This window comes from Meriones unguiculatus, chromosome 7 (genome assembly GCF_030254825.1).
Source record: "Meriones unguiculatus strain TT.TT164.6M chromosome 7, Bangor_MerUng_6.1, whole genome shotgun sequence".
Classification (NCBI taxonomy): Eukaryota; Metazoa; Chordata; class Mammalia; order Rodentia; family Muridae; genus Meriones; species Meriones unguiculatus.
The window spans coordinates 15,734,668-15,761,452 of record NC_083355.1 but is presented as its reverse complement, the minus strand read 5'-3'; the positions used below and the strand labels follow the sequence as shown (position 1 = coordinate 15,761,452).

The window sequence follows — 26,785 nt, the reverse complement described above, 5'->3', positions numbered from 1 at the left end:
CTGTTGTGTTTTGTATAATACGCAACCTTGGCGGCGGTTTCTTTACCTGTAAAACGAACCGGTTGAACTACATAGTTATTTTTTTCAACAACAAAAAATTATTATTCTGGACTTGCTCACAGGGTTAGGAAGGAAAACCAGTCACAGGAATCTCTAATGGAATGAAACCTGGCTTCTCCAAGCGACAGCGAGCTTGAGGACAGCGTCACTCCTAGCAGGGACAAGGTTTGAACGAGTATAGTGAAGTGGCGGAACTGACTTTGCAGGAGCGAGGGACGTGTTTTCGCGATGGACCAGGGAAAGGAAGTGTACTGCAGCATTAAGGGTCCCCACGCCCGGCCGCCGCGGGGTCACTCAGCTGCACAGCTTCAGGTGGACTGAGTCTTTAAATTTCTGGAGACTCTCAGAAGCAGTCGGAACATCCAGATTGGCTTGTTGCGGTACCAGACTAGACAGGCTGACTTTGGCCGCTCCTCTTTGCACCTTGCAGCCCCCCTGTGGAAGCAGATGATGTCCTGGGCTGCCGCGAGCCTGAGAGAGACAGCTGCTCGCTGCTTTCGTGCGCGATGCCTCGGGTTCCGCGTGGGTCCTTGGTGCGCCTCCCAGCATAGGAACCCCAGCTGCGTTGCAGCTCCACACAGGACACTGCATGTCAGCGCGGCGACCTCCGCAGGACACAATAAATGGTCCAAAGTTCGGCACATTAAGGGCCCCAAGGACATGGAAAGGAGTCGAATCTTCTCTAAACTCGCTCTCAGTATCCGCCTGGCAGTTAAAGGTGAGAAGAACCTGACAGTCCCCACTGTTGATCATTGAGGCTCTTTTTGTGCCTTAGGCTTCACTTGCCTCCTCAAGCAGGACTAAGGGCCGATTCTTTTCATTTTCAGTTGCCACCGTTGTCCTATCCATAACCCTACCCATAAGCACCTACTTTCGCTGGATATTCCTGATTTTCTTTTAAACAAAACCTTTCAAAGAACTGCTCTTAGGAAGCTAGAACTTGCTCCGTTCAAGTCTATAGTTAGATAGGTACTTCATAGAAATAAACCATAAGAAAGTGTGGCAGAAGCCAGAGGCCTTGAACCAGACCAGTGACCTGTTGCAAAAAGCATTTGCAAGTGAAGCTGTTTGACAAAAGAGGATACTATGTGACATACCACGACAGACCACAGCTTTTACGTCGAGTTTTTGTTTGTTTGTTTGTGTGTTTTGTTTAGCTGGGGAGGTTGCAAGGGGGGGAAGGTGAATCTGGAGGGATGGAAGGATGATGTGAAGTTCACAAAGAATCAATCTTAAAAGTTTCAAAAATCAAATAAAATGACTGAAGAGGAAAAAAAAGAAATAAACCTTAAGAGTTAAATCAGGGCTTGGAGAGACAGCTGAACGGTTAAGAGCACCTACCTGTCTTTGGTTCCCAGCACCCATAAAACAGCTAACAACCACCTGAAACTCCAGTTCCAGAGTACCCAACATCCTCTTTTAGCCTCCACAAAGCACTGCATTTATTATCTGTGTGGACAAACACAGACACATTTTATTTTATTTTTTTGTTTGAGACAGGTTTTCTCTGTGTGTAGCTTTGGCTGTCCTAGAACTCACTCTGTAGACCAGGCTGGCCTTGAACTCACAGAGGCCTGCCTCTGCCTCCTGAGTGATGGGATTAAAGATCACGATCCATCCTGAAGTTTCTTTCTGTTTTTGTTTTGTTTTTAAGTATATTTTATTTTATTTAGATTGATGTATAAAATGTTCTGACTGCATGTACCAGAAGAGGGCACCAGATCTCATTACAGATGTTAGTGAGCCACCATGTGGTTGCTGGGAATTGAACTCAGGACCTCTGGAAGAGTAACCAGTGCTCTCAACCTCTGAGTCATCTCTCCAGCCCCTGAAGTTTCTTGAAGCAACAAACTGCGACCTCTGCAGCTGCTTCTACAACCATTGAAGGTTGTGGCAAACATGCTGAGTCAAGTCATTTCTTGCTTTCTTTTCCCACAGCAGAACTCACAAGACATTTTCTTGGAAGGACAGTTTGGAACCATTTTCGTGATTCTCATTTTCGTGTCAGGCACTGGTAAAAGTGCCTGAGGAAAAACTCCTGTGGAAAATGTGGATCTGGAGTTAGGAAGATGTGAATTCTGTCATTGGCTAGGTTGATTCAGTGACCTTCACAAGTGGCTTAACTGCTGAATCTTAATTTTCTGTAATGCAAGGTCAATACCTACCTTGGGGTGGCTTACAGCATACAAAAGGCATTATGCTAATGTGAACCTACCCCCACAATTCCTGCCCCATGCTTTTCTTTGTTTCCTCAACATATTTTGATCCAGGAGGGGATACTACAAAGAAGATCCAGTATAGCCCCTATCCTTGGAACCTGAGCAGAGCATGAATCCAATGCCACGTGAGCATTTCAGTGATGCTGCACTCACTAATAGAGTGAGGCAAGCATATTAGGATTCATCCATTTCTTTCTCTTTTTTTCTTTTCTTTTCTTTTTTTTTTTTTTTTTGGTTTTTCGAGACAGGGTTTCTCTGTGTAGACTTGGCTGTCCAGACTAGCTTTGTAGACCAGCCTGGCCTCGAACTCACAGAAATCCACCTGTCTCTGCCTCCCCATGCTGGGATTATAGGTGTGCACCACCATGCTTGGCTAGGATTCACCCATTTCATCTGACAAAAATGGGAGTTTGACGAAACCCAATAACATTATAACTATCCCTTGAGATAGAGTGAATCAGGAACTTTTTTCCAGGCTGGGTATTTGGTTCAGTGCTAAAGCACAGCATTTTGCATAGATGAGGCCTTGGGCTCCATTTCCTGTATTCCCCACCACCAAAAAAACTTCTTTCACAAAATAGTCCTCCTTATTCCAATAGAACCACTAGATTAAGTATTTTCTGTTTGTTTGTTTGTTTGTTTGAGACAGAATCTCACTCTTTGTTGTTGTTGTTGTTGTTTGAGACATGGTTTCACTGTGTAGCCCTGACTGTCCTGGAACCTACTTTGTAGAGCAGGCTGGCCTCCAACTCACAGAAATCCACCTGCCTCTGTCTCCTGAGTGCTGGGATTAAAGGTGTTCACCACCATGCCTGGCCAGAATCACACTCTTAACTGAAACTGACCCAGAATTCATTATGTAGGTTCAGGCTCCTGTCGAAGCCTCCAGAGTGCTGAGGTGACAGGTGTGCACCACTCTGCTTATCTAGCGGAAATATGCTGCCTGCCTCTCTCTCTCTTTCTTGCTCTCTGTTTGTCTGTCTCTCACTGTCTCTCTCTCTGTGTGTGTACATGCGTGTGGAGATAGAGAACAATCTTGGATGGTGTTCCTCAGCCACTGTCTACCTTACTTATTTCTGTGTGTGTGTGTGTGTGTGTGCGCGCGCGTGGAAGTCAAAGAACAACTTTCAGGAACAGGTTCTATCCATCCTCCTATGTGTAGATTCCAGGGATAGACCCAGGTTGCTGGGCTTGTGCATAGGCACTTTTGCCACCATCTCTCTGGCTTTGTTTTTTATTTTTTGATTCAGAGCTCTTACTGGCCTAGAGTTCACCAAATAGACAGGCCAGCTGGCCAGTGAGTCTCAGGATCCGTTTTTGCCTCCTGGTTCTTGAAGTATGAACTGGTGCTGCTGTTTTCTTATATGTGGGATCTAAGGTTCAAATTCAGGTCCTTTTGCTTTCAAGGCAAGCACTTTACATACTGAGCTGTCTTCATTAACTAACATTAGTGTTCTGATGAATTTCCCGTTGTTTGGGGATCGGAGAGGCTGTCTTTGATCATTCTTTTCTCCTTATTTAGAGGGTGGCCCCAACCCCGAGAACAACAGCAGCCTGGCCAACATCTTAGAGGTGTGTCGCAGCAAGCATATGCCCAAGTCAACCATTGAGTCAGCACTGAAAACAGAGGTGTGTCCTTAGTTTCACGTTGTTACTGTTGACCACAGCCCCCAAGACGGCCTATGTTTGGAAAGCCACCACAAAGACCTTAAATTATCAGGGGGAAGGGTAGGAACCTGGTTGACATGTTCAACCCTGAGACCTTTGGGAATTCTCTATCGTTAGCCTTTGGTCAGAGCAGTGGTTCTCAACCCTCCTAATGCTTTGGCCCTTTAATACAGTTCCTCATGTTGTAGTGACCCCCGACCATAAAATTATTTTTTATCTTTACTTCATGACTGTAATTTTGCTACTGTGATGAATTGTAATGTAAAATATTTGTGTTTCCTAATGGTCTTTGGCAACCTCTGTGAAAGGGTCATTCCATCCCAAAGAAGATTGTGACCCACAGGTTGAGAAGTGCTGAGTTAGAGGAACATGACTGGGAGTAGGCTAGGTAAACAGAATAGAGACCCATAAAGTGTAGAGCTGCCCTGTCAAGCTTGGAGAAGATAGGGCAGGGAGGACAGGTAAGATTGGGGAGAGTCTTGAGTTTACATTGGAGAAGGGCTTGTTCTTTTTGTCAGATGTTTATGTCTAAAGAAGAAAGGCCATGGGCTGGAGAGATAGCTCAGTGGTTAAGAGCACTGTCTGCTCTTCCAGAGGTCCTGAGTTCAACTCCCAGCACCTACATGGTGGCTCAGAACCATCTATACTGGGATCTGATGCCCTCTTCTAGCATACAGGTCTACATGCAGATAGAGCACTCATCTACAGAAAATAAATAAATAAATAAATCTATATATACTTAAAATAATAATAATAAGAAAAGCCAGTAAAAAGAGAGACAACATTAATGGTGAGAGTGGGAGAGATGCTGGGCTTCCTCTTCTGGAACAGGTAAGGATTTAAAGAGTTAATAATTATGTTTTTGTTGCTTTATTTTCAACCAGCATCTTTTTGTGTAGCCCAGTCTTGCATGGAACTCATGATCCTCCTTCCTCAGCCTCACAAGGTGCAGAGTCTACAGAGGTGTTTTATCCCTCTCCAGAATAATTGTCATAATAGCAGGCAGTTATTGGGTGCAGCTAAGTCCTTTAATAAAAACTCTGCATGCAAGATCTAATTGACTCCTGAAAGTGACCTAAAATGGAAACTAAGGCACAGAAAGGTTTGGTGACTTGCTTTAGGTGATACAAAAAAACATCAGATCCAAATCCAAGCAGCCAAACCCCAGAGGAAATTTGTAACTAATTGGAGATTGCTTGACTTTAGCTACAGTACTGAATTCAGGGGCTCCCATGACAAGTTCTACATATGAGACATCTCTATAGCTGCACTCAGCAGCCCAGCGCTGGGGGCATTGAGAACCCGTAAGTAGGTTTCACATGGAATGGAGTATAGGAAGATGAGTAAGGGTAGGAGTGAGTGCAGCAGACGTGGGTGCTTTGAGAGGGCTGGAAGCAGAGCTGCTCAGGGGCAGGGAAACATACTCTTCTAGAGGGGATAATACTCCAGTGATCTCAGGGGCTGATGCCACTGGCTCCCTCTCAGAAGACAGAGACAATAAGCTCATGTCTTGAGAAGTCATGCAGGGAGCCACTTTTTAGTGCCCGTGGTTTGGTGCTGGCAGGAAGGGCACTGGGACATTAGGAAATAGGACAATGCATTCATTTTTTTCTTTAATTGCAGAAAAACAAAGACATTTATTTGCTGTACGAGGGTCGAGGCCCTGGTGGCTCTTCTCTGCTCATCGAGGCGTTATCCAACAGTGGTTCCAAGTGCCATATGGACATTAAATATATCATGAACAAGAATGGGTGAGTGTGTGTGTGTGGAGAAGGGGGAGGAGGGAGACAGGACGCTTAGGTTCCAATTCTATGCAATGCAAATGCTGTTGGTCCCCATCAGTAATTCAAGCTCTAAACACACTTCTTCCTTAGTGGAATCCAGTGTAATAACTGATTTTTTCTTTTTTTTCCATTTTTTAATTTTAATTTTTATTAATTAGACTTTATTCACTTTGAATCCCCCCCCGTAGCCCCCTCCCTTTTATCTTCCCAATCCCAATCCCACACATGCCCCTCCCCAAGTCCACTGATAGGGGAGGTCTTCCTCTCCTTTCTTCTGATCCTAGTCTATCAGGTCTCATCAGGAGTAGCTGCACTGTCTTTCTCTGTGGCCTGGTAAGGTTGCTCCCCCTCAGGGGGAGGTGATCAAAGATCAGGCCAATCAGTTCATGTCAGAGACAGTCCTGATTTTTTTCTTAGTGTCTTCTTAATGAGATAGAATCCCAGAGATAGAGTCATCAGGTATAAGTGAAATCTTTTCCCCATTATTCATCTGTAGCTATACAATGTCCCAGTCTTAAAACATTCTACCAGGACAGGAATTTTAATGGAACAGGAAACAATGAGTAAAGTTGTATCCTGCAGACTCCGATGAGGGCAGAAAATACAAGGTGGGATGTAAAAAGAACTTTTATTCTTCTGGTCCAATTGTTGTCTAGGAGGCTTACTGCCTCTGTCTGCTAACCTAGGCCTAGTCCTGGAAGCTTCTAGGCTTCATACAATCTAACCTAGGCCGAGAATGTTGTCAGCCTCTGAGACTTACTGCTTAATAAGCTCACCCTTTCTTGTTCCTTCTGAGCTCATAGCTGGCTGGTTCAATTCAGCTGTTCTGGCTCAAACTCCTCTCCCAGCTGACTTAATTTGGCTTTTCTCTCAGCCTCTGAATTGCTCTGCTTGGCCTCAAACTAATTACAGCAATTTGTTCTAATCTTCTGCTCCTTCTCATTTTCTGGTTCGTTCTGTCTTCACCTGTGTCTAGCTTGTTCTCTCATTCAACCTGTCTCTGTAAAACTCTCCTGGTAAAACTTCCTCCTCTCTGTCTGCATTGCCCATTAAGTAGCTAATCTTTCGTCTCTTTTCTCATGAGAGTTGAGAAGATCCTGTTCTGTCAAATCTTTTGATTCGTCACTTTTTCTGCCACTCAATTAGACATCACTTTCAAACATGGATGCTTCCTTCTACAACTAACTTCACCTTCACTGGTTGGGAATAAAGGCATGTACACCTACTCCTGGATCTATGCTTTTCTTTACCTAAAACTTGCTCTATACCAACTAGCTTTGAACTCAGGTCTGATTGCCTCTGTCTTTTATATTAAAGGCTTGTTTGTATTCCAGCCAGATCTAGAAGGTCTTTGGATATGATCTCTTGCCAGAGCAGACATTTTCAAGTTCTCCCTTGGCTTTTTGTTGTTAGAAAAAAAAAAGGCTAACTGTCTTCTTATGTTTGAATAAACACACTAAAAGAGGATTACTTTTATAAAAAAAAAAAAAAAAGCCATGTTTAAATTAAAATTCCTCTGCAACTTTCCCCTTTCTGTTTAAGCTAAAAATCATACAGTTTAACTTTTACAATAGAAACAATTTTCAATCCCACAAATTTAACAGTTCAGGTGTCCTCATGAAGATCCACTCAGCCATTGATTCCATGATCCTTCATAATTGCATTCCTGATCATCTGTCCTTCAGCAACAGTCCATTTCGGCATCAAGGTTTTCCAGTTTGCCAGTCCGATGCACTACCTGTCCCTCTTCATCTGTCTGATTAAGCTGTCCCCATGCAGGGGGATCTGCTTTCTGCATCGTCTGCACTGCTGTCTTTCTGCATCACCTACTTGAGCCGAGCCTTTCATCTGGAGGCTTCTCTTATTCAGATCGGATTTTTATCAACTTTGATGCAACCCATAGTCTTTCATTGCTGTGTTTCACTGTCTCAGAGGCTCCTGCATCGTTCCCTGCTCTGATCTTGAGGCTCCTGCTGCTCTGAGGTCTCCGAGTCTCTCTGAGTGTCCAGCAGAACTTAAAGAACTGAATCTTCCTCTAGAAATGATCCCAGGCGAATTTCTCCTCGGCAGCTTTCTGTCGGATGTCTGCTGTCCTCTGTGATGTTTTTGTCAGATGTCCTCTGCTTCTGTAACATTTATTCTTCAATCATGTTGGGTTTTCTTACCAACCAAGTTGAGGGCCATATATACAAGGAACTTTTATTTACCTGTTACAATTGTTGTCTCAAAAGATTACTGCCTAAAGGTATGTTAATCTGTGTTTTCCATTGCTATGAGGTGCTCTTGGATGGTTGTCTTACCTAGCATTAGCTGCATCTTCTTCATGAACAGAGTTGCTGGGTGTCTCTGGGTACTTCAGGGGCCTAATGGGTAAGGGACAGTGTTAGAGTGCAGCAGCTTGTAGAGACTGAGCTTCTAAAAATCATCCCTGCATCCTTGCCTGTTCCCTTTCTGTCAGGGGAATGATGGCTGAAGGAGCCCGTCATTTTTTCGATAAAAAAGGAGTGGTTGTGGTTGGAGCAGAGGATAGAGAGAAGAAAGCTGTGAACCTGGAACGTGCCCTGGAACTGGCAATCGAAGCAGGAGCTGAGGATGTGAAGGAAGCTGAAGCTGAAGAAGAAAAGAACCTGTTTAAAGTGAGTCTGGGGGCCGGTGGGATGGCTCAGCAAGTAAAGGTACTTGCTTCCAAGCTGATGACCTGAAGCCTTTGTGTTTGGTGGGCTTCCAAGGGGTCCCTGATAGACGCTTTCCTGTGTGTCGGGATACAGTAAGCAAAGAACTCACAAATTGCAGTGTTATTATATGAACACTGAATGATAGGACTATTCCTGAGAGTTGGTAAGGAGTCTGAGCATTAGAAACTGTGAGCTTAAGACCAATGATAATATAGTAAAAGTTTTCCCCACCCAGGATTTTGCAAAGTTCTCTTTCTGGCTTTGTGGTATCACTTCTGGCTTCTCACCTCCTGACTTTCTTTTATCCCTAGTTTATTTGTGATGCTTCTTCTGTGCATCAAGTGAGGAAAACACTTGATTCCCTGGGCCTGTGTTCAGTGTCCTGTTCGCTGGAGTTCATCCCCAACTCGACGGTGCAGCTGGCTGAACCTGACCTGGAGCAGGCTGCTCGCCTCATCCAGGCTCTCAGCAACTACGAGGACGTGATTCATGTCTATGACAATATAGAATGACCACACTAGACGCATCTCCCGGCTCTTTCCTGGGCCAGCACAAGCTTCTGCAGCAACCTCAGAGACTGAAACAGGTGGGAGGAGCCTATTGGAGACCCGGTGCAGTGGCTAACAGCCTTAAGGAAAAGGGACCCTTAGCACTGTTGGTGTCACAGGGCCATCTGGGATAAAGGTGGCACCAGCCAGCTGGTCTGACTTTGATCTCAGGTGACTGGCCCGTGTGAAGAGAGTGTCCTGTGGTACTGCAGAGTAGAAATTGATCTTCAGTAATAACAGTAGTAGCGACTCTTGGATGTGCATTGCTGTTGTGACTCTTGAGTTGTTGTGTGTGTCCAGCTTTTGAACCTCTGCACTAAAGTTCAAGCCCACACATGTTTACTTCTCTACTTTAATACTAAGATTGTATTTTTTTTTCCTTTTCATTCTTTTTTGCAATAGAAACATGGCTTCTCTCTGCGGTTGAACGCTGGTTGAATGACCTAGCATTTCACTCACCCAAGCAGGTAGTATTTCTTTACAGGAGTTGTGCTTTTCCAGAGATCAGCCAGTTCAGCTGATGCTTATTCTGAGATGTAGGCCCTTAAAGGGAAGACATGGGGATGTTCCCATGAGGCCATCCCAGGGTATGATGGGCTGTGTTCCTCATCTTTGTTTTTCTCGTGTGGTTTCTGTTCCCTTTTCTGAGAGCTTAAGGCTTTAGTGACATAGGAAATCTGGCGTCTGGGAAAAGGGCCTCCTCAGGAGGATGGCCAACCCCTGTGTGTTCTGATATTGATGACAATGGACCTATCAGCAGATGGGCTTCTCTCCTAAAAGGCTTATCCTAACCTAGGACTAAAAGCGGGAGGGCCTCAGAAGGCCAGTGTTAGCTCCTTTTCTTGTGATGCCAAATAATAGTAACACTGCTAACTAGAGGGAAAACAGGAGCAAAGGGAAGAATGGCGGGCTGAGTCAGAGCCTGGCCTTTTGTACCTTTGGCTCTTAACCAAAGAGAGTTAGAAAGTCTAGCAGTATCGACTGCCTGTGCTGTAGCATGTCAAGCAGAATGGGTCTGGAATAGCTCTTGAATCCAAGTCATCCAGTTTGTAAGTTGTTCAAGCCAGTTCTGAGCTCTTCTTTCTGAAGAAGCCTTAGATAAAAAAGTGTGGGAAAGACCTGATGCTGAGAGAGTCAACTTCTGCTTCTGAGAAAAGACAGCTGGCAAGCCAAGGTTAGGGAGAAACAAAACAAATAAACAACGGAACAACCCAAGATCATACCAAAGCAAATACACTTCTGCCTCATATAAAGGTCATATACTTGCCAGGGCTTTTTAGGTCTGCTGGGATAAATCATCACAGTATCTTTTTTCTTGTTTTAAAGATTTGTTTATTTTTATTTTATATGCTTTGGTGTTTTGTATCATGTATCATGTATGCCAGATTCTCTGGAACTGGAGTTACAGACTTGTGAGCTGCCATGTGGGTGCTGGGACTTGGTCCCTGGTCCTCTGGAAGAGCAGCCGGTGCTCTTAACCACTGAGCCCTCTCTCCAGCCCCTCATCTAAGTATCTTAATAGCACATCATCAGAATGGGGTAACTCAATGTCGACAAGCTGCTTTGTAATTGACAGGACACTGCCGTCTTATTTCAGTTTTAGCAACAAACCTATAAAATAGAACAAGGGTTGTGAATAAAGTGTCTGCCACACAGATGTGAGGACCTGAGTTCAAATCTGCAGAAGCCATGTAAAAGCTGGATACAGCTGTGTGTATCTAACCCCAGTGATCCTGTAGGAAGGTGAGAGGCTAGGACAGGAGGCTCCCCTGAAGCTTGTGAATCACTAGCCTGACGTTCAGAGCAGCAAAGTAAGAGACCCTGTCTCAAACAAGGTGGAAGATGAATACTCACACCAGAGACTGTCTTCCACACACGTGCCATGGCATGTATGTGCCCGCACTTAATACACACAAACACACTCATGTACACACACACATGCATAAAAAGATCAAAATGAGCTCACTCTACTTCAGTTTCTTTCCCCTCCCTCTCTTCTGACTTTTTCTCTGCGGGGAGGGCACCAGGTTCTTCTTTCTCTTTTCCTCTGACTCCTCTCCTCTTTCCTTCATCCAATAAATCTCTTTTGTATCAAAAAGAAAAGATCAAAATAGAGTAATTATTTTATATATAAATTATCTCACTCCTGGGGCTGGAGAGATGGCTCTCACTTTTTTCTTCTGATCTCCTAGGGAATTTACATATAGATGGTATACACTCACATAGACACGTAAACATAAATAATTAAAAAGAAGAAAATAAATCTCTTTAAACAAAACAAAAAACTAACTCAAGTTACCTCCTACCAAACAAGGGAGAATGGGTCTGATATGGCATCTTTGTTGATAAACCTTGTTTATAAAATAGCGCTGTTTTAGAAATGTTGAATATAAATTAACTTGAAGGACTGTGATCATTTCTAATCTGAGAATTTTTTTTTTTCCTGCCTTGAGACAGGGTTTCTCTGTATAGTCTTGGCTGTCCTGGAATCGCTTTGTAGACCAGGCTACCCTTGAACTCAGAGACCCATCAGCCTCAGCCTTACTGAGTGCTGAGACTAAAGGCATATGCTACCATACCCAGCTTATTATGAGAATTTTTTCACTTTTTAAAAAATTTATTTATATTGTTATAAATTACAGTTTATTTACTTTGTATCCCAGCTGTAGTCCCCTCCCTCATCCCCTCCCAATCCTACCTTCCCTCCCTCATCTCTTCTCATGCCCCTCCCCAAGTCCACTGATAGGGGAGGTCTTCCTCCCCTTCCATCTGAACCTAGTCTATCAGGCCTCATCAGGACTGGCTGCATTGTCCTCCTCTATGGCCTGGTAAGGATGCTCCCCCATCAGGGGGAGGTCATCAAAGAGCCAGCCACTGAATTCATGTCAGAGATAGTCCCTGTTCCCATTACTAGGGAATTCACTTGGAGACTGCGCTGCCATGGGTTACATCTGTGCAGGGGTTCTAGGTTATCTCCATGCGTGGTCCTTGGTTAGAGTATCAGTCTCAGAAAAGACCCCTGTGCCCAGAATTTTTTGATCTATTGCTCTCCTTGTGGAGCTAATCTGAGAAATTTTAAGGGAACGTGGCTACTCATGTGAACAGGCCTCTTCCAAACTAGAAGAGTTTGTTAAAAATGGGTTGTTGTAGCCCTGCTGGCTGGCTGTACTGTGTGGTGAAGTGCCTTTGAGGGTGTCTCTGCACTGACCCCTGGTGGTGCCTGCACACTCCTGCTGTACACAAGGAAAAGCAGAAATGGGCAGGCTTGAACCCTTCTGGATATAGCTGAGACCATAAAAGAGAAATAAAGATGGCCATGTCTATACAATACAATTAAGAACAAGAAGTCACCAGGACTGTGAAGATTCATATGGTGAGGGCATTTAAGAAGGGAAAAATTTAGTTTACTGATACATTCTGTCTGATTTTCATCATTGCAAAAGTGAGTTGTGTACCAGTGGCCTCTGTGTTTCAGGGAAGAAAGCTTAGACTTTTCCTTGTTATGTTGTTTTGAAATCTCACACAGCGATCATAAAGGGGGGGGTGGTTCAGGAATCTCAGAGCAATAATAAAAGTTTGAGAACCACGTGCAGTGACACACACCTGTAATCCCAGTACTCATGGAGGCAGAGTCAGGCGGATCTCTGTAAGTTCAAGGCCAGCCTGGTCTACAGAGTGAGTTCAGGACAGCCAAGGCTACACAGAGAAACCCTGTCTTAAAAAAAAAAAAGTTTTGGAAGGGGCAGGCAAAAGTCCTTTCTATGGTCCTTTCTATTGCACAATAAATCCCTGACACTCACTGCAACAACATTCATCTTTCTAAGAATGCTTTATATCCATCTTGCTATGGTGACACACACCTGTAACCCTAGCACTTGGAAGGCGGAGGGAGGAGGAGTCCTGAGAGTTTAAGGCTACCCAGTCTACATGTGGCGTTCCCGGCCAGCCTGGGCTACTCACTAAGACCTTGTCTCAACAAAACGAAACAAAAGAATATTTTACGTCATAAAATATTTACAATAGAATATTATGTAAAGATTCGAAATTAATGTATGTTGGGCTAGGGTGTAGCTCAGTGGAAGCTCATTGTTTGATCAGCATGTGTGAGATCGCTGAATTCAATCTGTCACTAAAAAAATGGTGTATGTAGTAGATACAACATAAGTCACATTTTGAAATATTTATTCAACAATACTATGCTTGTTAGTTCTTTTCTCTCCTTTTTGCCCTCTTTGAGATGAGGTCTCGTGTAATCCAGATTAGCCTCCAATTTGCTATGTGGCCAAGATCCTCCTCCTTCTGCCTCTCAAGAGTTTATATGAGATTTGATTTTTGTTGTTTGTTTTGTGATTAGGAGGAAATATATCAGACTTGGCAATCTTAGAATGGTGATGTTGTCATTGATTTTTTTTTTTTTTTGCCTTGTTGTGGCATTTTATTTTATTTTAGTTAGTGAGACAGCTTTACTGTGTAGCCCAGGCTGGCATTGCTCACTGTGTAGGCCTTGAACTCATAGCCATTCTCCTGCTTTACCCTCCCTGGTACTGAGATTACCACAGGCGTGGCTCACCATGTCTGCTATTATTACTGCGTTCTTCTTTCTGGAATCATATCATTATTTTTCTTTGTTTTCAGTGCTGGAGATCCAGCCCAGGGCCCCACTCCTGCTAAGCTCTACCACTGAGCTACATCCCTGGCCCAAGGGGAAATGTATGAAACAAGCAGACAGTAGGTGCTAGGTGTGGCCCTGTATAGCAGTTATTCCGACACTAAGGCAGCTAGACAGGATTTTCCGTTTGAGCTTAGAAAACAAAACCATAAACCAAACCTAAAGTCAAAAACCAAAATCCTACTCAGATTATTGCCCAGTTAGGAGACAGACAACATTTGGGAGTCTGGGCATAAGGGCTGTGCGTGTGCCTGTTTGTGTGTGTGTGTATGTATATGCTGTATTTTTTTTAAACAAAACAAAACAAGACCAGGGTCTCATTGTATAGCCCATATAGAACATGCTGGGCTTGAGCTTCTCCCTGACTGCCTCAGGAGTGCTGGTCACAGGTGTGACCCGTCATGCCTAGCTATAGCACACCTTTAAGCCAGAAAAGTGGGACTGGGATGACTTATACTGACTTATCTTTGATCATTGTCTCAGTAACACAAAGTTATTCACTGCCTTGAAGCCACACTGGGGTATGTTCATGTTCTTCTGGTGCGATAGAAGTATTTGTGACAAGCTCTGTCTACAGCCCAACTTTGACAATTACGTGTGTGTGTGTTAGGATCAAACCTAACCTAAGGTTTTCCTAAGCAAATGCTATAGATACCCCCAGGCTAGCCCTGTTTTTTGAGACAGGGGATCACCAAGTTGCCCATGCTGGCCTTGAGCTTATGATCCTGCTATCTCAGCCTCCTAAATAGATTATCTCAGCCTCCTAAGTAGATAGGATTATAGGCCTGTGCTAGCAAGCCTAGCTTATGCTGACTCTTACTAGAAGTGCTGCTGTGGGGCTGTGGCTGTAGTTCAGATGATACAGTATTTGCCTAGCATGCACAAGGCCTCAGACATGGTCCCTTTGATCATGTAAACAGCATAGTCAGCATACCTATAACCTTAGCACTTTGGGGTCAGAGGGGAGCAAAGCAGTGTTCTGTGTACAACTACTCCCCTTTTGCAAGAGGCCCTGGTGTACTCAGAAGGAATCTGGGAAATATTACAAGGGTGTTGAGTTACGTGTGTGTGTGTGTGTGCGCGCGCGTGCGCGCGCGCGCGCGCGCGCCAGGCAGAAGACAACTTTCTACGTCATCTTCAGGAGTGCCGTCCACCTTTGAGACAGGGTCTCTCATTTGCCTGGAGTTGACCAGTTAGACTGGCTGGTGAGCGAGCTCCAGGGGTCCTCTGTTTCCGCCTCCCCAGCGCTGAGGTTAGCAGAGTGTGCCCTCTGCCTGGCATTTGTGCGTGGGTTCTGGTGATCAAACTCAGCTTCTCTTGCTTGCGAGGCAGGCGCTTACTGACTGACCTCTCCCCAGCCCAAGTTATTTTTCTTTGAATTTTCTAGCAAAGCAAACAAGAAAGCTTCAAACTCTAAGAGTCTCTGACTCCTAGGTATTCTTTTAAATTTTTATAGACTCCTTGGAGATGTTCTATGAGAAGAAAGAGTCAGTGGTTCTTGCAGAAGTGAGCGCTGTGATAATACAAACTAGTTTTGACTCCATTCCGTGCTCAGCCACTGAATAGGTAGCACTTTTAACTTTATTCTTTCTTGTATCTTTTGCTTATGACAAAAAGATTATTTATTTATTTATTTTTGAATTTCATGTTACTGTGTGTGTGTGTGTGTGTGTGTGTGTGTATGTGTGTATACAATGTGTGTGGGTGCTATGGAGATCAGAAGAGGGTGTCATGTTCCCCAGGAGGAGTTCCAGGCAGTTGTGTGGGTGCAGGGAATCAAACTCTGGTTCTCTACTAGAGTAGCAAGTACTCTGAACTGTGAAAACATCCCTCTGTCCCACCTACTTGTTTATAAGTTAGTAACTGGGAATGGTATCTATGCCTATAATCTGAGCACTGGAAAGATTGAGGCAGGAGGATCCCATGGAGTTGAAGCCAGCCTGGGCTAATGAACAGATTCTGGCTCTGCCAGTCTTGAACAAGAATTTAACCTCGGTGCTGGAGAAATGGCTCAGTGGTTAAGAGCTGTCTGCTCTTCCAAAGGACCTGGATTCAATTCCCAGCACCCACATGGCAGCTCACAACTGTCTATGCCCCCAATTCCAAGGGATCTGACACCTTCACACTAATGCACATAAAATAAAATTAAATAAATTATTAAAAAAAAAAGAATTTAACTTCTTAGACATGACTCTTCCTGTCTAAAGTGTAGCTGTTATTAGGGCGTTTACACTGTTGTATGGCAGTAGTTAGTGTTCAGGGCAGGAGAGATGGCCCAGTGGGTGCAATGTGAATGTCAGAATCTCCAGAATCCAGGTGATACCTGGGCACCTGGCAGTGCCCACCTCTGCAATCCCAGTGCTCCTGTGGGGAGATGAGAGAGACGGAGAATCCCTAGAATCTTGTGGCCAGCGAGCCTGAAACACACAACAGTAAACAACAAAAAAATCCTGCCTCAGTCAAGATGGAAGCCAAGGTCATCCTCTAATCTCTACACAAATGTAAATGCACACACAAACAGCCCTCAACCTGAGGTAAAACACCCCTGGCTTCCTGGGGCTCCTGAATTCATACACATACTCTCCTTATCCCTACATACATAAAAATAAATTTAAAATAATAAAAATAACTCTTTCAAAAAATACGGTCACCCTTTATACTTTATAATACTTTAGGATCTGGCTTCACCCCCCTCCCCCCACCACAGGGTATCTTGGATCTTTTTGGTATTTATAGAGGAAGGCTCTTTATTCTTGTTTGTGGGCACATTCTATTTTATTATATTATTATATTGTAATTTGTTTAACTTTTCCCCCTATCAGTGGCAATGTAGATATCTACTTAGAAAAGAGGCACAATGGATTTTCTTTACCTTTGCTCCGCTTACATAAATTTATACCACTGTAGCTTTAAAATGAATACTATTTTTATTTAGAAGAATACCATAATTTTAAGAAATCACAGTTGAAGAATCTTCTATGAGATATGCATATCATTCCTTGATGACACAGTCAACTTACTGGTTCAACACACAATCTAAAATGTAGCCTGCTTTATTTCTGAATTGAAAGAATTTTCATAAAATCAAGTGATAGTTTTCCTGGAATTTTTCTTTTATAAACTAAATCTATTGATCTCTCTCCTAAGAGAATCCATCCATTGTTTTTATCGTTCCCTCTTTGTCCTGTTGGCACCATGTTCTTGAAAGAAAAGAATGAAAGTGTGCAGCTAGTATACAATTGGGCTGCCAGATAGAGCCAGTGCTTTCTTGGGCCTTGGCACTGGGAGTAGGTGTGGCTCAGATACCCAGAGGCATCAGTCATTTTAAAACTAAGAGCTTTTAGAAGGCATGGCCCAGCTAGGAAGCTTCAGGCAGTGGTAATGGAGAGGAGAGAAAGCAATCCACAGAGGGAAGATAAAATATATAACTAAGAGCGTATTTTATTGAAATTACGTTCAATTACTAGTGTCCACATTTGACACTCCCCCCTCTCTTATTTTGAGACAGAGTTATGCTATGTTATATGGTCCTGAGAAGTGGACCTTGCTATATAGACTAGCAGCTGGCCTTCAACTTAAGGCAATCTTCTCAGCGTTGCCTCCTGAGTGCTAGGATTACAGGCATGTGTGCATCACACCACACAGCAGGTATTTCGAATTCACTATTAAAGGTGGTTGGCCTGCCAGTTTGAATGACAGCTTCTTTCTTGCTCATTTGTCGCCCCCACGCCTAGTGCTAGGGGAGCAAACCCAGGGTCTTGCACATTCTAGGTGAGCCCTTTACCACTGAGCTACACCTCCACCTAACAGCTTCTGTTTCTCTCCTTATTTCGCACAATGCAATTACATTAGAGAACAGGTGCTTGGACAAAGAAAGTCCCAGGTGCTCTGGGAGCATGTCAAAGGGCCTTAGCTCAGTTTAAGAGGTAGGGAAGGCCTTCTCAAAGAGTGATGGAGAACTAAGGAGGAATTAATTCTCCCCTGAAGAAATGAGAGGGAGCAGAAATGGAGAATATTCAAAAGAGAGAACATGGTCTGCATAGGACTCTGTGGGGAGGGAGAGGCGAAGTGGGAAACAGATTGAAAAGTTGAGATAGATTTGAAGAGCTTCCAGTGTGGCTGCAGCAGGGACTTGGGGGTGGGAAATGAAAGTTTGAGAGAAAGGGATGCGGGGTCGTGGGGGGACTTCCTTACTACATTCACGTATTTGATTATCTTTTTAAAAAAATTATTGTATTGGTATGTGTGTGTGCCTGGATTTATGTATGTATATGACATGCATGCATGGTGCCTGTGGAGCTGAGAAGAGGCCCAATGCCCTGGAGCTGGGTTTGCAGGCTGTTGTGAGCTGGGCAGTGTGGGTGCTGGTAACTGAACCTGTGTTTTCTGCAAGAGCAGCAAGCACTCTATACTGCTGAACTATCTCTCCAGCCCCTATTTGTAAATAGAGTTTGCTTCCATCCTGTGTCTAATAGAAAGTCACTGTGGTGTCCATACACTTTAAGTAAACTAAACAGGAGATTTTGATGGTTTGAGCTGGGCCAAGTGGTGGGGGTTGAAAGAAAGGCAGGTGGATTGGAGACCTGTTTAAGATTGGTGGTTGGAGGAGGAGAATGGAGAGGAAGAGTTTGATGATAACTCAGTGTCTTCCTTAGGGAACCAACACTGAACAATGGAGGAAATGATGGGTTCAGTTTGGAGCTGCAGAATTTGAGGTGCCTGTGGGATACTCAAGATTGGTGCCTGGAACTTAGAACACAGACCTGCCTGAGCTGGAATCCTCAGCGCGTAGGCAACTGCAGCATGGGAATGTTTGACTTTGGTGGCTGAGGGACAGACAATGGAAATGGAAATCACAAAGAGGACACCTGAAGGAAAGGTTAGGGTAAGACGCTTACTTAGCTCAGTTATTGAAGAGGTTAAGTGAGATTACATGCCTGGCATCTAATAAATGGTCGGTGTTTTTCTCTTTTTCCTCAACAGAAAAAAACAAATTCCAGTTAAGGCACTTCAGTAAAGTAGGGACTTAATCAAGTGAGAATATGAGACTTGAAAGTTTGAAGAAAAAACGAGTTGGGTATACACAGCCTTTTAATCTCAGCGCCCAGGAGGCAGAGGCAGGCGGATCTTGGCGTTTTAGAGCAGACAGGCTACATAGCAGCTCAGGACAGACTACGTTAAGTAGAGAGGGAGACTCAAAAAAGAGAAAAACAGGACAAGAGAGTTAAATATCATGGCATTGAGGGTGGGGATAGAGAGAGAGGATTGTCCAAGACACTAAAAAGATTTGACACTACAGGCAAAGACAACTGAAAACGGCATCTGAAGAAGATTTTTCTGGAATCTGAACTATGTCGCTGCAACAATGTCTAGAGAAAGGGAACCCACATTAATTGTGGTAGTTGGAATCTAAAGACTGGGTGTATAAATTGTTGAAACAATGGAGGTTGGAGAAGTTAATCACAATGCTCTTTTGAAATATCACACAGCCACTACAATTGTTTTGAGACAATATTTACTGGCACAGGAAACACTTAAAAAAGTGTAAGCACACCACAGAACAATACGAACTTTTTGTTTTGTTTTTCCAAACACTGTATATCTAGCTAGGAAATAGAACTTATCTCCAGGAGGGATTTTCTTTCTATTTTCCTGTACTTGTTCCGTTTTCTTTTAAAAACGTGGCTCGCTTTTAGAATCCTAAGAGCAAAACTGTTGTCCAAAAGCAACTCGAGCAGAACACAGAATGTGGGGATCCACATTCCAGTACTCCTAACCTTCGGGAACGAGGAATCGGGACCCATGGGTGTGGCCTCGGGAGATCTGAGACCCGGGGGAAGGAGAGGCGCGGCGAGACCGGCCTCCCGCCTGCAAAAGCGGCAGTCGGAGCCGTGGGTACTCGGGAGGTCGCGCAGCACAAGTGGCCTGGAAGCACAGAGCTCAATCTTCTCCGCCCATTCCGCGCCAGCCGCTTCGCACCAGCAGGGGCCGGGCACCTCAGGACCCCGAAGTCGCCCAGAACCGGCAGCCCGAGGGCCGAAGGTTGACGTTTTCTGAGGGCCTCTGCGAAAACATCTCGGCCAAAACCCGGGCCAGAAGAGCCGCCTGGAGGAACAGCGCCAGCCCGCGCGCACGTCGAGGGTTCCGCGACCGGACAGGGGCGGGGCCGTGGGCGGAGCCTCAGGCCGGCGCTGTGATTGGACCGGCCCACACCTTCGGCTGGCGGAGCCGAGAGCGCCAGCTAGCGACGTACCGAGGCGGGCGCTCGGCGCTCTCTCGCTGATTGGCTAGGCGCGAGAGAACGGGCGCTGTCTCGGTGATTGGCAGGCCCTAGACAGCCCTCGGAAATCGCTTTGACTTCGCCCATTGGCATCCTGTGAGAGTAGGCGGGATTGGTTCGCCGTGATTAGCTGGCGGCTGAGAGTGAGGGCGTCGGGAGAGAGCGGAGGAGGGGCGGGAGTATCTGGCTTCCTCCTGGTTATTGGCTGGTAATGAGAGTGAGGGCGGGGCCAAGGCCCAGCGGCTGCCTTCTATTGGAGGATGCCGGCGTGAGTGACAGCCAGCGAGGCTAGCTGCGCGCCCAGCGGTTTGTTTTTCGGAGCGTTCCTGAGGTGGAGAACGGTGGCCGGACGGAGCGACTTCTGGACTTCGGGACTGGCAGGCGGGCGGGCCGAGCGGCGCCGCCGAGGCCGGGGTGGGCCGAGCCTGGGAGCGCCGGGGATGTAGCGGGCCACTCCGCTCATGCCACAGCGCCCGGCCGCGGCCGGAGCCGGAGCCCGGGGAGGCGGCGGGGGCCCCGAGCGCAGCCAGCGCAGCCCGCGGCCCCCGCGCGGAGCCAGGCCCGCTGCCGTCCCCGCCGCCCGCTCCCCCGGCATGCAGCCCCGGCTTCAGAGGTGACACTCCTGGGCTGTAGCCGCCGCCGCCGCCACCATGGGTGAGTGCCGCCACCGCCCCGGCCTGTACCCGCGCCGTTTCGTGACGCCCCGCCCCGGGCTGAGGGGAGGAGGACCCTGGGCCGCCGCCTGACAGGCATGGACGGCCCGCCGGGCCGGGGGCAGGGGACCGCGGGGCGCTCGCCTCTCCGCGCCTCCGCGCCCGGGCGGCGGTTCCGGCCGCTGCCACCCTCGGGGCTGGCCCTGCCGGCCAGACCCACTGGGCAGCTCTTTCCGGGCGTGCGGCCGGCGCATCCCGGGGAGGGGTCTGCGGGACCGAGGCCCGTGCTCGGCGGGGCCGCCCACTCGGTCCCCAGCGAGCTGGCCCGCGAGCTCGAGGGTGGGGGAGCCGGAGCTCAGTGTGGGGCCGGGGTTGGAGCCTGGTGCAGGCCCAGCTGCTGTTGTGTCTTTTCCTTGATTTGCTTTTTTTTTTTTTTTTTTTTTTCCTGCCTGTGTCATTTCCTTCCCTTTGCTCACACAGGCTGGCCTGTGAGTTCCCGGGGCTTTGCTCTCGAGCTCGGTGCGTTCCCCTGCGCGGTGGGGGGAGGGTGTGCGGGGGATCGACTACGAGGCGATTCGACGCGGATCCCTGTTAGCAACAGCGGGCTTGAGAAATGCGAGCTGCGCTCCTCGCCGATTACTGGAAGTTAAGATTGGTTAAGCGCTGTGGGTTACAACTCAGACCCTGCGATTGGAAAAATCCGGCTATTATTTTTATCCTGCGCTATCCCTGAAACTATGTAACTTTTTGAAAGAGGCATTCGCTACACAAAAGAATCACTATGAAATCATTTCCTTTTTGTCAGTATTTGCAATTCTGCTGTGAAGATGTAATCTAAGAAAAGTTTTGAATGTCTTCCACACAGCATTTGAACTGAATTATAGTTACCATGACTTTGGTACTTTACCGAAACGAAAGACTTGGACTCAGCTAAGGAATGTGTGACATTTTAAGTTTACCTTGCTTCTCCAGTTGGGCCAGGTATGGTGATGCTTTTGAGAGTTCCTGGTCTCAATCAGGTTTTGCAAAACATTTAGTATTGTCCTAAGTCAGAAAGGGGTAAAATTTAGTGAAAGCCTCCTTTGCAGAAGTATTCATTGCTTGCATCAGTGCTCCATAGGAAAATGGAATGTTAATGTTTGCTTTGCCCCATAGCAAGGTCAGGTCGTTTTTGTAGGAGGTTAAGTGGGTGCAATAGCACATTGGCTTTAAATGAATTGCTTTGTTCTTTTCCCGCTGTCCCTCATACAGTATGGGAAGGATTTGTTCATTTTCAGTTCTCTTTCCATACTGTATTTTGGGCTTTTTTTTTTTTTCCTCTTTCTACAGAGGTCTCATCTGAGAGACACAAAAGGAACCCAGTAAGGCCTTATATTTAAATATTTATTTATATTTACAATGCATACATTCCAGTAAATACTTATGGAATGCTTATTCTATGGGGCACATATTTCTTGATATAATAATTGGGGAAGAGAGTTCTTTTTGTCCTCCCCAGGCCTCCCACATTTTATCTTTTGCTACAGAACTTAAGCTAATCTTTGAAATATGGACCTATATTGTAATAGTCTAATAAGTTTTCCTTCTTGTCTTGTGGGTGAGACTTAAGTTCCAAAGGGGAGTGAGATCCCTGGGGTGTACAGACCTCACACACAACACTTTGATTGCAAAACCAGTGAGAGTGCCCAGATAATGAGGGCCTCATCTTATTATTTAGCATGAAAATAGACAAGAGCCTGTTTTCACATTTGAAGATGTTTTCAACAAGTGTATGAATATATGGGAAGGCCTGTTTCCCCTGGGTAAAGTCCCAAAGAAGAAAGAATAGGGAACTTGGTATCTTCTCATTTGACCCCATGTCACTTTTTAACTGTATTGTTTTGTTTTCAATGCTGGGAATCAACCCCCACTCCCACCCCCACCCCTCAACCTTGTGAGTGCTAGGAAAAACACTTTATCATTGGACCTACATCCCTAGCATTCTCTCTTGAATACCATTTCTCTCTTTCTCTGTCTTTCTCTCTAGTTTAAAAAATAACTTATTTTTATTTAAAGTGCATTGGCGTCTTGCCTGCATGTATGTCTGTGTCAGGGTGTGAGTTACGGACAGTTTTGAGCCTCCATGTAGGTGCTGGGAATTGAACCCAGTTGCTTTGGAAAAGCAGCCAGTGCTCTTAATCGCTGAGCCAAGCCATCTCTTCAGCCCCCTACTCCGTTTTGTTACGCAGGGTCTCCCTTCGTAACCCTAGCTACCGTAGTACTTGCGGTATAGATCAGGCTATCCTTGAATCTGTAGTAATCCTTCTGCCTCTGCTTTCCCAGAACCCAGTAAACAAACGAACTCAAACATTTAATAAAAGATAAACAAATTCCTTAATATTTTCAGTACTTAAAATCCAGGTCAGTGACTAAAGGACTAAAACTAGTTTGCATCTCTGCCCTGCAGGCCCTTTGATTTACAGTCACATTTTCCTGAGCAGTTCTGTGCTGCAGACTCAAGCCTGTTTGACCACTTGACTTGTTAATGAAAACAGGTCAGACTTTATATTGTCTGTTAGTTCTAGCAAACACGTAGTGGAAACTGCAACTTGTCCTTGTAAATAATAGGAAATCTCTGGTTGGTTGGTTGTTTTGTTTTTTGGTTTGGTTTTATTTTTGGCTTTGCTATGGTGTGACTATTGAAATTGGGATTGACTTTTTTTTCTTGGACATACTAGAAATCTTCCAATAATTATAGTAATGCTGATAATAATTATTGGGACTTACTTGCTAATGTTTATTTGCTTTTTTTCTAAATGTATTTTGAAGCTTAGTGGGATATATTAAAAATGGGTAAGGACATGGACATATTACAGGAATCTAGGGAATTGAATATAGGATTAAAGATGGTTGGTTCTGGGCTGACAGCTTGGTTTAGAGTTGAAATTGTTGTAACTTACAGAACTAGGTCTGTGTTTCTAGGGTTCCAAGGCTTTTGGAAGTCTCAATTTGGCTAGACCACCTCTGTGGTAGACTCAGCATGATTAACAACTGTTTTGAGACTCCTGAGTCATAGGTTAATAAATTAACACACCTATAGCATGAGTAGATTTTGGTTTTGTTCTTTTTTTAAGATTTATTTTTATTTAGGTGTATGTGTTTGTGTGAATGTCAGAGCAGAGTATTAGCTCCACGGAAGCTATAGAGTTTCAGGAGGTTGTGAGGAGCCTGATGAGCAGGAAGAGCCTTTTTTTTTTCTTTTTTTTTTAAATTATTATTATTATTATTTACAATTTATTCACTTTGTATCCCAGTTGTAGCCCCCTCCCTTGTTTCCTCCTGGGTCCCACCCTCTCTCCCTCCCTCTTCCTCCCCTCTCCCTCTCCCCTAATCTACTGATAGCAAGAAGAGCCCTTAACCACTGAATAAATCTCTCCAGCCCACGAAGCCAGTTATTTGAAAGACAGTCTCAGGAATCGAGGCCATGCATACAAGACTCATGAGTAGAATTTTGATGTGTTTTTAAATTTTTAAATTACTTTTTAAATGTGTAATGTGTTTTGCATGTGTGTGTGTGTGTGTGTGTGTGTGTTTACCACACGTGTGCCCAGTGCCCACAAAGGCTGTGTCGGATCCCATGGAACTGGAGTAACAGAGAGTTGTGAGCCACCATGTGGGTCCTGGGAATTGAGCCTCAGTCCTCTGAAAGAACAGCTGGGGCTCTTAACTGTTGGGCCATCTCCTTAGCCCTGATTTTTTGATATATTTAAAAAATGGCAGTTGAGGGCAGGAAAGACAGCTTAGTGGGTAAAAGTGCTTGCTCTGCAAGCATGAGGACCCGAGTTTGAATCTCTAGTATCCACATAAAAAGCCAGCACTGGCTTTAACCTGTAACCCCAGCATTGGGGGAGGAGGCAGGTGGATCTTGTGAGCTCCTGCCTAGTTAGCCAGCTTAGCCAAAATGGCGTACTTGCAGTTCAGTGAGAGACCCCATCGTAAGGTAAAAAGGTGAAGAGCGTAGAAGACACCTGAGTCTTGCTCTGCCCACAACATGCACATCAGAGGTGCACTCCACCCCGCACGCTCACGGGCACAAACATACATACAAGGGTAAACAAAGAAAAATAAAAAATGATGGTACATGCCTCCATTCTCAGTACTTAGGAATTGGAAGTGGAAGGATCAGGAGTTCCAGACCATTTTTACTGCATAGCAGAAATGAAGCCTATTTGGGCTACTTGAAGACTGACAGAAGACCAAAACAGTATAAATCAGATTTTAGACATTTGTAAAACAAAAATATGCATTCAACTAAACATTACTTAGGGAAATGCAGAGTGCAAGTTTTCTTGTTTTTTTTTTTTTTTTTTTTTAATAAATTGTTCACTTACTCTGTGCCCATTTGCCAAGTTCATCCTCTATTCAGGTGTAGTATTAAGCCCGGGCCTGTGTGTTATCCTGTACCAAGAGCTCACAGGGAGGTACGATTGAAGCAGAAATTGCAAACAAATTCATACTGAGTGTTCCTTATCTAAAAGGTCTAGGGAGCTAGCTCAGTGGTAGAGTGTCCTGCCTGGCATATGTGAGACCTTTAAGGTTCAATTCTTACTATCAAAGTACTGGGAATCAGAATTTATCAGATTTTTTTTTAGTAGTTAAAATTTTTAAATTAAATGTAGTTGTTTTATGTGTGAGGGTTTTGTTTGCATGTCTGCATGTGTAACACATGCATGCTTGGTTCTGTCAGAGGTCAGAAGAAGATACCAGATTCCCTGGAACTAGAGTTACATGTGGTTGTTAATCAACATGTGGCTGCTGGGACTTGAACCCAGGATGATTGCAACAGCATAAGTGCTCCTAACCCCTTAGCCATCTCACCATCCCTCACACTCCATCCCCTTAATTTGGGAATATTTGCCTAGACTTTCCTGGTTGAGTATCTCTAGTCTGTTTCAGATTAAGGATGCTGAACCAGTAAGTGATTGTTAATACCCTGCCAAAAATGTGTAATTGTTTGAAAGAAGAGACCAGCTCTGTAAGTTAACGGTTGGGACGCACATACGCAGCCCACACATACATTATGTAATACAGTTTTTAGTCCTTTAAGTTAGTTTCACCAAGTATTAAAATATAATGAAAAGGAGCTGACAGTTAGCTTGGTAAGGTGCTTGCTTTGCAAGTGTGAAGACCTGAGTTCAAATCCCTAGTACATATGTGACAAGCCTACAAGATGGGGAGCCCTGCAAGAGGATTCCTGATGCCTCCTGGTCAGCCAACAGAGGTGAATTCCAGGTTCACTGAGAGGTCATGTCCCCCAAAATATGGTAGAGAGATGGACAGGAAGATACCTGATATCAACCTTTGACCTCCAAAGGCACATGCACAAGACCTGTGAATGCATATACACACAGTGGTGTAAAATGGTGATTCTGTTGATTTTTAGGAAGAAGCAGTGCTTTACTTTGGTGATATGTATTTAAACATTTTGAACCAGTAGTTAATTTTGGTAGGTTGTTATATCTCCTAGTAACAAAACAATAAATATAAGTATTTAACTTTGAGTAAAAATTAAATACTGTTTTTGAAGTTTTTTTTATTATCTTTAAAATTTTGAGAAAGGCCTGAAACAGGGTCTCAACCTGTAGCTCTGTCTGTCCTGCAACTCACTATGTAGACCAACCTGACCTGGAATTTACAGAGATCTGCCTGTCTCTGCCTCCTGGTTGGTGGGATTATAAATGTGAGTCACCACTCTGGGCTTTAACCATTTTCTGTGTTTGGTTTTTGAAACTGGGTCTCTTGTGGTCCACCCTGGGCTCAAACTAAACTTAAAATGAACTCATGATTCTCCTACTTCCATTTCCTGAGTGCTGAGATCAAAAGGTATGCACCACTGTGCCTGGGTGAACCATGTTCTTTAAATTGTGTGTGTGTGTGTGTGTGTGTGTAGGGGTAGGCATACATGCCTGTGTGGCGGTCAAAGGACAACTTGTTGGAGTCACTTCTTTCCTTTCACTGTGGATCTGAGCCTCAGGCTTGCAGAAGTGTTTATAGGCTGAGCCCTCTCATTAATTCTCCACCCTTGTTCTTGAAGGAGCAAATTTTCTTAAAGATGGGGTCTGGTTTGTGTATACTTACTGTCAAATGATTTTTGTCAGTGAGGGGACTAGACCTGGGCAGGGCTGGGAGGTATAATCAGGGTATATGATATGAAATTCCCAAATAATCAATAAAAATATTATGTTGGAAA

The 26,785-nt window shown here is 44.8% G+C and overlaps 2 protein-coding genes across 3 annotated transcripts in view; both read left to right on the top strand.

Moving 5' to 3' along the window:
- Nucleotides 1–239: 239 nt before the first annotated feature.
- Nucleotides 240–9,382, top strand: LOC110547023 (translational activator of cytochrome c oxidase 1). Its single transcript, XM_021634268.2, has 5 exons — nt 240–778; nt 3,802–3,908; nt 5,571–5,698; nt 8,190–8,367; nt 8,718–9,382. The coding sequence occupies exons 1-5, from the start codon at nt 508–510 to the stop codon at nt 8,916–8,918; spliced, it is 885 nt and encodes a 294-aa protein (XP_021489943.1). The 5' UTR covers nt 240–507; the 3' UTR covers nt 8,919–9,382.
- A 10,830-nt stretch (nt 9,383–20,212) lies between these two features.
- The window catches only part of Map3k3 (mitogen-activated protein kinase kinase kinase 3), a 70,250-nt gene continuing 63,677 nt past the window's right edge, over nt 20,213–26,785 (top strand). Inside the window, exon 1 of one of the 2 annotated variants that reach the window (XM_021634308.2) lies at nt 20,213–20,557. In XM_021634308.2, coding sequence (XP_021489983.1) covers nt 20,554–20,557 — 4 coding nt within the window. In that variant the 5' untranslated portion in view covers nt 20,213–20,553. The remainder of the gene's footprint in view (nt 20,558–26,785) is intronic. The other variant, XM_021634309.2, reaches the window with a different exon arrangement.